Source organism: Sparus aurata, chromosome 13 (assembly GCF_900880675.1).
Source record: "Sparus aurata chromosome 13, fSpaAur1.1, whole genome shotgun sequence".
Classification (NCBI taxonomy): domain Eukaryota; kingdom Metazoa; phylum Chordata; class Actinopteri; order Spariformes; family Sparidae; genus Sparus; species Sparus aurata.
Window position 1 is genome coordinate 14,041,033 of NC_044199.1, and position 11,767 is coordinate 14,052,799.

The 11,767-nt window shown below is 37.5% G+C and overlaps 2 protein-coding genes and 1 non-coding gene across 4 annotated transcripts; 2 read left to right on the top strand and 1 right to left on the bottom strand.

Moving 5' to 3' along the window:
• Positions 1 to 4,006: 4,006 nt before the first annotated feature.
• Positions 4,007 to 6,166, top strand: medag (mesenteric estrogen dependent adipogenesis). Of its 2 annotated transcripts, none has more exons than XM_030438323.1 (5): positions 4,007 to 4,298; positions 4,400 to 4,539; positions 5,229 to 5,344; positions 5,433 to 5,606; positions 5,702 to 6,166. In XM_030438323.1, the coding sequence occupies exons 1-5, from the start codon at positions 4,105 to 4,107 to the stop codon at positions 5,714 to 5,716; spliced, it is 639 nt and encodes a 212-aa protein (XP_030294183.1). In that variant the 5' UTR covers positions 4,007 to 4,104; the 3' UTR covers positions 5,717 to 6,166. The 2 variants fall into 2 exon arrangements, with proteins under 2 accessions (XP_030294183.1, XP_030294184.1); XM_030438324.1 differs by having other exon boundaries at positions 4,008 to 4,298; positions 4,403 to 4,539.
• An 89-nt stretch (positions 6,167 to 6,255) lies between these two features.
• On the bottom strand, positions 6,256 to 10,080 carry alox5ap (arachidonate 5-lipoxygenase-activating protein). The gene is made up of 5 exons (XM_030438326.1): positions 9,782 to 10,080; positions 9,581 to 9,662; positions 8,000 to 8,070; positions 6,915 to 6,996; positions 6,256 to 6,836 (listed from the first exon to the last, which is right to left on the bottom strand). The coding sequence occupies exons 1-5, from the start codon at positions 9,849 to 9,851 to the stop codon at positions 6,674 to 6,676; spliced, it is 468 nt and encodes a 155-aa protein (XP_030294186.1). The 5' UTR covers positions 9,852 to 10,080; the 3' UTR covers positions 6,256 to 6,673.
• A 1,254-nt stretch (positions 10,081 to 11,334) lies between these two features.
• Positions 11,335 to 11,406, top strand: trnae-uuc (transfer RNA glutamic acid (anticodon UUC)). Its single transcript has one exon. It is a non-coding gene; the product is annotated as a tRNA-Glu (tRNA).
• The last annotated feature ends 361 nt before the right edge of the window (positions 11,407 to 11,767 follow it).

Consider the following 11,767-nt stretch of genomic DNA (forward strand, 5'->3'; position numbering starts at 1 on the left):
TCACATCGGGTGCGCGGCATACATGTATAGTCAAATTAAATTAAATACTCGCCTTTCTTAAACTGCTGTTACAGCACGACCACATATACAAACCAAAAACCAGACTGATTAAAACAAACCACAAAATACAAGTGACAAATACTGAAGAAATTTGTAAGAACCGCAAAAAAACAACAAAAGCTTACTGAGCAAATTAAGCTCAATCTACTCCTAGACAGGTAATTGCTGTCCGCTCACAACCAGAATATATACTGAGGGGTATATATACTCTTTTGCAGACTTGTCTAAGGTTCCTTACAATATATTACATTGGATGACGTTGAAATGACAGAACAACAAAGCAGCACATGAGACTTTAAGGTGAAGAAATACAATCATTTCAGTTTATAGCTGGATGCATCAGAGTCAGCCTTTTTCCATTTTACCTTATTTAAAAAAAAATCTTTCATAATCTATGACAACAGGGCAGTTATCATCAGTGAGACTCTCTTTGTTAGCTAATTCATTAGAATCAGAAGCAACATTTTAAAAATTTCTATCAGCTCTGTCGACCACATAACCTCTGCATTCTGCATCTATTACACATTTAACTTGGTTATACACACGCATACAAATAAAAGAGTGTGAGTTGTGCCACAAAGTTGCTTTCCACAATCCTGTTGAATCCCACAGATCAACAAAAGCTGCACTGAGTTTAATCCTGATCTGTACTGATCTGAGAGCAGCTGCACGTCTGAAGAGGCTTTTCTATCCGTCTATGTCCTTCCTCTGCATGGAGGTCAGAGATTATCTTCACAACAGATAGATAAAAGAAAACATAATATAAAAGTGATTGTGGAGACATTTAGCGTCTTGTTGCCCCAGATTCATCATTACGTCCTCCTGGCAAGGCAGTTTTGTTTGCCAGAACTTTTAACACAGAGGTAGCAAGCTTCAAGCAGAGAAGTTAAAGGTACACAAAAGCGACTTGAGAGAAATTGAAGATTTTGTGTTAAAATGTTGTTTTGGTTAAACAAATGGGTAATGAGTAAAAAATCACCCATATAAATAGTACTTGAATAAAAGTCTTAAAGTTTCCGATATTTTATGTACTCACATATCAGAGATAATATTCTGTCAGTAAATGTAAAAAAAAAAAAAGAAAAAACAATTTTGTGTACCTTTTACATGAATATTATGTACACTGTGGAATGACTCATCACCCTGGTTTATAATCAGTCAGATTCAATATTGAGAGTCAATAGCAGGGCACAATCATTATTATTTTATGTTGTATTGACAGATATTGTTTACAGCCTGATATGAGGGAGAGATATCCAGAGGCGGAGGCGTGTTTCCTGATGTAAGCCATGCAGACTGATGTAGATAGATAGATAGATAGATAGATAGATAGATAGATAGATAGATAGATAGATAGATAGATAGATAGATAGATAGATAAAATACATATTAAATAGCAATAGAAAAAAGTAATATATAAAATGTACAAAATGTATAAAAGTGTATAAATAAGCAGATCTAGACATCCAGAACAAATGAGTCAACCGCCCCCTGACCAACTGGGCCTAAACACGGACGCCTTGGCCACAAAATTCATACAGGCTGGTCCTGCTGTGAAACCGCAGCCGTGAGTGTTCACATTTTTGTGGGTATAAAAGTGAACAGTGAGGAAAGTAATCCTGCTCTCTATAGCAGATGGACAGGCTGCTATAATTCCCGACTGGGTGAAGTACCACCTTATCAAACAGCTTTACGCGGCATGAAAGCAAGAGAAAACTCTCTTTGGTGTGTAACATGTTTACTGAAGGAAGCGACGGTGCATCCAGTTTAAGTGTGTAAGGAGTGTAAAGTCTGAATAACGTTCGTTTACAAAGGAGATCACAGGTTGTTGATATGAAAGACAAACATGCAGCACAATCACGTGTCTCATAAATCACTGGTGGTTCTAATTAGAAGCTGTATTTTTCCTTCAGGAGTTCAAGAGTCTGTCTGCTGTTGTTTCCAAGCACTAGGCCAAATGTTGCGTTCAGTGGCTACCCAGAAAATCGTACAATCAAGCGTCTTAACATCTAGAACAAAAAAGGGTGAATTGTGCCAATATCGGATGCTTTTAACTGACAGACTTCTCGAACATATTGCGAGATGAAGCTGATTCATTAAATCCACATCCGTTACCCTTTTTAAAATCTCAGTGTGGGTCCTAAACAAACCAAAAGTCAGAAAAGAGATGGTAGACATGTCAGTACTCTAAGTGCGAAGTTGTCTTAGAAGATTTTACTATCTCTTGTTTGAAATATGGGAGACTTGAGAGTGTTAAAAAAGGTCAACTTAATGCACATGACAAAAACACCTCAGGTCAGACACGCCCAAGGCAAAATGAGCAATGTTCAATGGAGTGGATTTTGCGTGGATAATCAAATAATACCATAAAAACGATAGATTATAATGGATTTTAAGCATTTAACTGACAAATAAACAAAACATTATTCAGGCTGTATTATTAGATATGTGAATTAAGTGGAAGGTTTTGTTGTTGTTTTTTACAATACATTGCAATAAATATTTGATATATGTGTTTCTGAATTGCTTTATTTTAAATTCACTCTGTGCACATAAACCACACTTTAAAAAAAAACAACAACCTCATACCATATTAACAGAATTGAAGCCACCTCCAATTATTGAGTAGAATGTTGCTCTTCAGCTTTAATGTCATTAGAAGACTAAAACCATGTAAAAAGAAAAGAAAAAAAAAACAATTGTTATTGCAGAATCCATGCCCCTCCACACACACACGGAAACACTTCTTTGTTTTCCAGTAATAAGATTGCTTTGACATGATCTTTGATTGGATATCTGAGAAGTCATGTGATTTTCATAATAACACATCACAGCTTGTGGTGACCTATTTTCATGTGTTTGAGGGAGAGCTACTATACCCACATTAGGCTTTTTAATCAAGTTTAGCATTAGCATTTTAGCATGAGCTAGCTGCTTTAAAATATGTTTGACTTTGTCATGTTTTTTTTTTTTTTTTTGGTAATTGTTCATTCATAATTGTGATTTACTACAGAGCTGTGTCACACCCGATAGGTCTTATCATGTGTACTGAAACAGGAAGTGCATGCAATTTCAAAATAAACGCACACTCGTTATTACAGGACAAGCATTGATGGTAAATATGAGTTACCTATATTTTAATATAATAACTAGCCCATTTAAAAATATATGAAAATGAAATAAAATAACCTTTAAATAAACATTAAATATATGGGGGAAAAGACAAATCGAAAATGATATTAATAAGTAATAATGTAAGATAATAAATGTATGTAAATAATAAAGAAATGATTAAATATATTATATATGTCCACATTTCCTTCCTATGATCTTAATCTTTACTTCTCTAGTTTGTTTGTTGTCAATATTATTTTCTCAATTAACTGATTAACTGTTTGATCAATTATAGGTATTGACCGATATCATTTTTTCAAGGCTGATACAGGTATTGATTATTAGAAATCAAGAAGACAGATAACCAATATTTCAGACTGATATTCATTCACTTTGCAGATTCAGATGAATTGTGATGATGGTTAAAAATGCCAATATTCATTTTTAAAAAACCAGGAGATGTCTTCAAAAATATTGTTTCTTGTCTGACCAACAGTTCACAACACTAATTATATTATATTTAAATAGTTAAACAGTTATATGAAGCAGGCATTTTTTTTTTCCAATTAATGACTTTTCCTGTTAATAATTTCTCCAAACTGCATTGAATTGATTGTCTGTCAATGACTGAAAAAAAAATACCAGTAATATACCAATAATCTATGAATTTTTGATTATACTATCAAATAAATGACATTTACGGTGACATATAACAGACAAAATCAGCAGGTGCTTTTGCTTGAAAACTGACTTAAACACAGCCACATAAACCATTTCCGTAGAAGGGATTTATTTTGTCGAAAGGAGACCGGAAGTCGTGTTATGTAAACGTCTCTAGCTTGACGGTGTCTTGACGCATATGAAGCTGCAGGCTTGAGTCCCTCCTCATAAACAACAGCAGACGCAGCAGCAGAAGGAAAAAGTGCCAACATGACGGTAACCAAAGACTCGGTGATAACAGTGACAGCGGTGGAGCGGTTTCTGACGGAACCTCCGACCGGTTTCTCCGTGGAGGTCCGTGACTCGGAGCACGGGGTCCACAGCGACCCCGAGCAGAGCCTGGTGCTCATCGATGACTTCCACTGCAGCAAGGGGAAAGTAGTTTTCCAGGGCTCGAGAGGAAGGTGAAGTAAATGCCTCCATATGCACACATATTAAATCTGCGCACACACACCAAAAAAAAAAAAATTCATTCGTATTCATTTGTCTGACTTATTTTACAAAGCAGTGGAGTCAAAATGCAGAATCTCTGGGAGTACACCAGCATGAGAAAAACTCTGCTGTCCAGGAGGATCTACCTGCTGGTGTCAGCCTACGAGGAAAACTGTGCACAGACCAACGCAAAGGAGGCCAGTGGAGCCAGAGGTAACTTGAACTGCATCTTTACCACAGGACTTCAGAACTCCCAAGTGAAATCTGTATGGAAGCCCATGTCCGCGAAAAACAAACACAAAAAGAAAGGATGAAAGCTTAGCTCGATTGGAAAAAAAAACACTGGCATACTAAATCATGATTAGCAGATAGTCATAATTATGAGATGAAATCTAATGATGATGAGGCAAAAGTCATAGTTATTCGTGATCATGAGATCTAAAGTCAGAAAAATGAGATAAAAGTCACTTTTATTTGTGTGTTTAAAGTCGTGGTTATAAGATCCAAAAAGGCATTATGTGAGGTAAAAGTCAACATTTGTCACATAATTGTTATTGTGGGAATTTAAATTTTTTTTAGTCAAAAGTTGTTGTTTTTTCTTTAACTGTCAGAAATGGGCCCCCATAAACCTGTGCGTAATTACACAGTGAAACGAAAAAAAAAAGAGACAGCCCTCAAAACAACACATGTATTTCTAAGTTTGCACTAAACTGTCTTTTTGACCCAGTTTACTTAACAGCTGCAGGCTGTGTCTCATGCAGTTTGGTGGTGGGTGACTCATGCTTGGTCATTTGCAATGGGTGGAGTAGAAACTGTACAATGGCAGCACAGTGCTTGTCCCATATGACGGCATGTTTTTCTCTTTGACCTGTTCTCATGAGTTATCTCGAATCTTGTATCAGTGCTGCAGCAGTACGTGGTGTCCATCAATGGCAGCGATCCTTTCATCAAGTGGCAGATGGAGAAAGGACTGGACTGGACCATCTCCTCGGTTGTTGGGGAGAGCTACAGGGTGGATGTAAGCAGGTCTTTCTGTCACTTTTAATGTCATACTGTGCATTTTTCTCATTATTTGTTGATTGAGAAATGTGTTTTCCCTATGTCAGGTTGACTTGGCTCAACTTATGGAGAGCTGGGCAGCAAAAAACACCGACATCATAATCGACGGATTAACAAAAGTCCAGCCCGTGTGGAGAGACGCCTCCTTCACCCTCAAATATTACACTGACGCCCTGTTTGACTTCCCACACTGGTTTGGCTTCAGCAAAAGACAATTCAAGGTAGGCGTCGCTTCTTCTTCTTGCTGCTTTCAGTTCTTTTAAGCGTGCACGGGGCAGTTGTCTAACTTGTCTTCTCTGCTCACCTCTGTTTAAAGCTGAGAATGACATGAGCCAGCCGGAGAGCAAGGCGAGTTTATCTGCTCAGTTTTTGACGAAGTCTGCCTCCTCAAGAAGGTTTTCTTGACGGACATTCGAGTGGCTGTGATGGCAGCCTGCACGGTGAAGGACCAGCCTGCCTCTTGGGATAACAGGAACTACATAATAATTGCTGTTTGGGACCAGCGGTTTCTTTGTTTCTTCATTCAAGGACAAGGACTGATGAGGGAATTCTGAAAGCCATGAAGATCTGTGTCTGAATGGATTGTGTGTAAATAATTTTTAATTCATTTACAGCTGTTCTGTGATGGGTTGAATCTGTGTCACTTTTACACTTTTGTACTTTACGTATCAACATTTCTTTATGAGACATTTTTATTTTTTTAACCAAATGTACACACGTTTAATGCGGTTTTGTAACAAATAAAAAGACTCCAGTTTCATAAAGTTCTTATCAGTTAAAAGGTGAATTTGGAATTTCTGATTTTGAGCAGTATAAAAACTGGGAAGTGCACACACTAGCCTGAAAGAGGTCATATCATGCCAATTTTCAGGTTCATACTTTTATTTGGGGGTCATAGTAGAAAAGGTTTACATACTTTAATTTTCAAAAAACACATTATTTTTCTTATATGGTGCACTTCTGCAGCATCACTTTACACACTGTCATGAATGCTCCGTTTTAGTTACAGAGTGAGACATCTCACCTCTGTTCAAACTTTGGTGAGAGTTGCACATGCACATTACGTAACAGGGAGGATGCAGCACAACTAAAATATATATTATAATAAATATCTCCAAAAAATTCTATTCATATAATGCCTGTTGCATAGTGACATACATAAATTAGGGAAGTAAATGCTCCAACTCCAAACCAGGCGTTTCAGGCAGTGCAGCCTGACCTTTTATGCACAAGAATGCTACATAGCACAATAAAGGAAAAGCAAAAACCCCCAAAACATATGACCTCTTTAAGGGAGGAGGAGAAGAGCAGATGCAGCGCCGGTGATGGTTTCTACGTATTCCTTATAGTCGCTGCCATAGTAGCGCGTCAGCAGGTAGTTGAAGATGCCCACAACACACATCAGGAGCAGGAAGAAGAGGATGCGTTTTCCAAACAGGTAGCCGGGGGTGCTACAAATGAATTTGAGAAACCTTTAGTTAAAACGCTAGCTTGTAAAACCATGCTGGAGGGCACTTGTGTGTATTTACCTTTGTGAGGTTTGTCCCATGTACCCAACAAAGTACTTCTGCCTGACGATGAGATAGAGGATCCCAGCAAAGGCGGCAGGAGCTAAGAACAGAAGACAGAAAAATAAAAATAAGTCCTCTATACAGGACAACCTCTATATGACTTTAAGGCCAGGCAATATATCAAAATTATATCAATATAGATTATATATCATCTAAGATTTAGACATTGTTATATGGTGATATGGCATAAGGGTCGTCTTTTTCTGGTTTTAGAGGTTGCATTACATTCTTGCCTTCACTCATATAGTTATTTTATCCATATAACTGATGAGTATGATAAACTCTCATAATATTCTGTGAAAGTGCCGATAGTTATCCCTACTATAAGAGAAAAAACATGATATCGCAGTATTTTTGTCAAAAATATATTTTTAATTTTGTTGCCAAGTCCTAGCAGATCTGAATGAGGAGAGAATGTGAAGGGTTTGTTTTGTTATGATTATTATTTTTTATTTTTTTTTTACAAAAAGTAAACTGTATAATCCTGAAAAGGATTGTTTTAAAAGTTAATGCACTATTTTAAATGTTTTACAAGACACACGGGCATACATTTAGAGGGAAAAGTAGCTGTGAAATCACTTGATGATATAGTATGCAACAATACTTCAGATGATTGTGCCTTCTGTCATGTTTCACACTTTATTTTTATCATGATTAGTTGTGAGTAAAGTGACCTCCAAGTAAACTGATTTTTTATGCGTTATTTTCTGTAAGTTAGTGAATTTACTTGATCAGATAAAATAAGAGGATATTGTTGTAATACAAAAACGTACATAATAGAAAAACCAGAAACAATCAGTAGATTCCACGAGTCACGGTCACATACTAGGCCCACTTTAAGTCAGTAAGAGTATTTACTATCAGTGAGTACACGGCAAACACTGTACTTTTTATTCCACATCTATTTGGTGACCGGTTACTTTGCAGACTGCTGCATCAGAAACTCACATTTGTGTCCACAGGTGAGTTTACTCTCTGTGGGCGTGTTGAGTCTACACTACAAATCATGTTTGTCTGCTTTACAATATCTGACTAATGATTACCTTGACTGAGGCACAGACCGGCACACCACATCACTGCCAGGAAAGTGGGATAGGCGTCCATGCAGTTACGACTGGAATAAACATTGTGTTAATGACATAGAGCAAAAAACTCACCTGCTATCACAAACTATAAAGATATCTGTTGCAGACGGATACCAAGCCCTTTTTTTTTTATGGCTGGTAGAAATGGGCTAAAATTTGCAGAGCAGAAGTGAGTGTGACACATAAAAGATCCACAGGATACATGAGCTACAAAAACAAGTGTGGCTTTCTGAGTGTTGGTGGAACAGGAAGCCAGGAAAAACTGACTTAGCCACTCTTAGCGGCAGTGCACACTGGCTGGTGCAATCAATTGCAATAGTCAGTGCTGTGTGTTAGACAGAAACATGTCTCTCTGAGCAGTGGTCTTCAACCTGTTGGTCAGGGCCCAACAATGGAGATAAACAGGAGGGGTCACAAGCTGATTTGTTATCAAAAATGTTGTGTAATAATCATGTACTTTTTTCTTCCTTTTTGTGACATTTCTGCAATTTTCTTGTGAAAAATTGCTTATACCCCTAAGTCAAACAAACTTGGGGAGATTAAAATGGGTCACTCATCAACTCAAGGCCACACTACAGCACCAGCCTCTGATTTGGAATCAAAAAAAGACTTTTGCATCATTTTGTAGGGGCACAGTAAACAACTGCTTTAAAACAAACAAAATGTAACTTGAGTACTGGAACTATCAGTTGAATATTAACACTTAATATATTAGAACATCAGTATTTGATTCTCTGGAGATGAAACTCAAGAATTCAGGAAGTTAAATTTTATTGCTTTAAAAAATCTCTGTTACGCTGTCCAAAATTGTCCACATTCATATCACTCCCTAAACAGACCTTTTGTTGATCTAATGCACTGCGTAAAGAACAAGAAAAATCATTCTTAGTCATTCTTAGACTGTCAGCACATTTCCACATTATATTTCTGAAGCAAATTGTACAACTGTTTTCAAAATCCTCGCTTCACCTACACAAGCGGATGTTGCACAGATATGTCCTCTCAAAAAAAAAGGAAGTCAGTTGTTGCTCATGGACTAGAGCAACCAAGGCTAAACTGTTACGTCCATTACAAGTCTTTGATTTCAAGCTTTAGCTAGGTTTTCAAAGCACATCGAAGCGTGAAGCATTATTAGTTGTGTTGCTACAACTTATTACTTTATTGACTATTTTTCTGATTAACCAGTTAATTGTGTTGTCTATAAGAAGTCAGACTAAGAGTGGAAAAGCATAGTTTCCTTAAGTCCAAGGTGCCATATTCATTTTGTTACTTTTTTTAAATTGTAAGAAAAAACACTGTCAGAGCGGGGACACCTAAGGCTAATGTTTACTAGGGGGCTACTGCTGTTTTTCCAGGCAGCATTCAAATGAGCTCTGTACCAGCTAAGGCAAATGAGGAATGCCTCTCAGTGGGGGTACTATTTATATATAGGGAAGTTTATGTGTTTTATATGAGAAAAACAACACAAAATGATTTTTAAAAATTCATGAATTAACAGAAGAAATTAGTATTATATTATATCAGAGAAGGGGCACTTACTTGGCACAGGAAACCCTTTCAAAAGCCGATGTTTTGACATTTTGATCGTTGCATTCCTTCTCTACTTTCAGGGCAAAGAAGGCTTGAAACACAGAGATTATTTATGTCAGCACAACATACTGAGTGCCTATTTAGAGTTTTAAAAAAACAAACTATGATATGATTGAAGATTATTCGAAGCAGCTCTTTGCTTTTTCTCACCGTTCTGAAGTACGCTGATGAGGGTGACGATGACCAGCAGGTAGATGTTCTCCACCACTGCGACGTACATGATGCTGAAGGAGGAGGTGGATGAGGAGAGGCTGAGAGAGACGTGTCCAGTGCGTCTTTACGGCCAGGTGCACAGCACAAACCTGATCTGTCTCTTCATGACTTCATGCACACCTCCAACCCACAAACATGTTTTCTGGCTTCCTCTTTATGTAAATGATGCTCTGGCTTAATACAAAGGGACGCAAAGAAGAAAGCCTGCTACTTCCTCAGTGTGTGTGCACACACACACGTCAGAAATTTACATCATGTTACGGGCTATCTGGTGTTCATCAGCCCTAGAAGCTGTTCAAGGGTGCCTTTACAAACTGTTTCTTGCAAATGAGCTAGTGATGAATGCATGGGAAATCTATATTTATATGACAGGATGTGCCAGAGATAAGTTGAATATCAATAGGCATTTTCCACAGAAGACATTTTTGCGTGCCATTGCAAAGAAAAAGCCATCAGGTGTTCCAAACGTTCCTGGCACTATTAATTACACCTGTGCTCTTCCCTCTATGATAAGTCAAAGTGTCTGCTGCAGTGGTGAAAGGTTTTGAGCGTATAAGCACAGTAAAATCTAGCTGTTGGCCTACCTACAGTCAAATAGCACCGGCATGTGCTTTTGAATGGTAATGCAGCTTCCTCTCTGTTTTTTTCCCTCCTTCAGTGACTGTGGAATTTTACTGGAATTTGACCACAAGATGTGGCATATAGAAATCACAAAAAGTAATTAACTTGTCCTATTGATAGAATGAATTCAAGCAAAAACACCACCAACTCCCCAACCTATACACTGAGCAGTATAAAGTACCCAAAAGTCATACTGGAGGAAACTCAATAATACATATAGTACCTGAGTAAAAGTCTTGAAGTATCTGATATGTACTTAAGTATCACAAGTAATTTTCTAGCAAAAAAGGAACTTAAGTATGAATGTACAAGTCAGAGTAAATTATACACATGTATTTTTATACTGTATAGTCATAGTCGATGTTATCGTCCTGGCCAAACGTTTCTGACTATTGGAATCCATGTTTCTTTTATGTGAAAAATTAGTAAATTTAACTCATTTGGTATGTAATCTAAAAAGTGACTGCTAACAAGTTATTACATTGTTATCATCCTGGCCAAACGTTTCTGACTATTGGAATCCATGTTTCTTTTATGTGAAAAATTCGTAAATTTAACTCATTTGGTATGTAATCTAAAAAGTGACTGCTAACAAGTTATTACATTAATGATGCAAGTACAATATTAGCTTCCAATAGTAAAACAGGGAGTACTAGAAAATGGAAATACTCAAATACAGTACTATCTAAATAAGTGTACCTGAGTGAATGTAGTTAGTTACATTCTATCACTGCCAAATGGGGCAGTTACTAGATTAATACACTGCATAATGAATATCGAGTGTGTCCCTGTTTTCGCGACCTAATACAGGCGACACAATATATGATGTTGTCACTTGAAAACATGTGACGGCGACCAGAACGATCGCGTCCCATATGGTCTAGCGGTTAGGATTCCTGGTTTTCACCCAGGCGGCCCGGGTTCGACTCCCGGTATGGGAACATCTCTTTTAATCTTTAAAACACTACCCATATTGCTATGAAGCACTGTGAACCGTATTTCCGTATCTATACAGCGTGTGTGTATATAATGGCTGGTTGCTTATCTTGATGTAACACACTGGTGGCCACTTTCACACATCGGCCACTAGGTGTCTCGTAGTCGCTTGTATAGACGGGTAACTTGATCTATGACGGCAAAATGAATTGAGGATGTGTCTAGTGAAGGCAGACAGGTCAAACTACTGTAGTGGTTGTGCTGTATGTGATGTTAATTTTGTTTAAAGACACGAAATGAGGAGATAATTGGGACTAAATGCAGGCTGTCAAATTAGGAGACAATACCCTTTTGTTTGCTGTGCTG

Coding starts and splice junctions, on each gene's coding strand:
- alox5ap (XM_030438326.1), bottom strand. CDS start 9,851: ATGTACGTCGCAGTGGTGGAGAACATCTACCTGCTGGTCATCGTCACC. Junction 6,997..7,999: donor CGGTCTGTGCCTCAGTCAAG/GTAATCATTAGT, acceptor TTCTGTTCTTAG/CTCCTGCCGCCTTTGCTGGG. Junction 6,837..6,914: donor ATGGGACAAACCTCACAAAG/GTAAATACACAC, acceptor ATTCATTTGTAG/CACCCCCGGCTACCTGTTTG.
- medag (XM_030438323.1), top strand. CDS start 4,105: ATGACGGTAACCAAAGACTCGGTGATAACAGTGACAGCGGTGGAGCGG. Junction 4,540..5,228: donor GGAGGCCAGTGGAGCCAGAG/GTAACTTGAACT, acceptor ATCTTGTATCAG/TGCTGCAGCAGTACGTGGTG. Junction 5,345..5,432: donor GGGAGAGCTACAGGGTGGAT/GTAAGCAGGTCT, acceptor TCCCTATGTCAG/GTTGACTTGGCTCAACTTAT.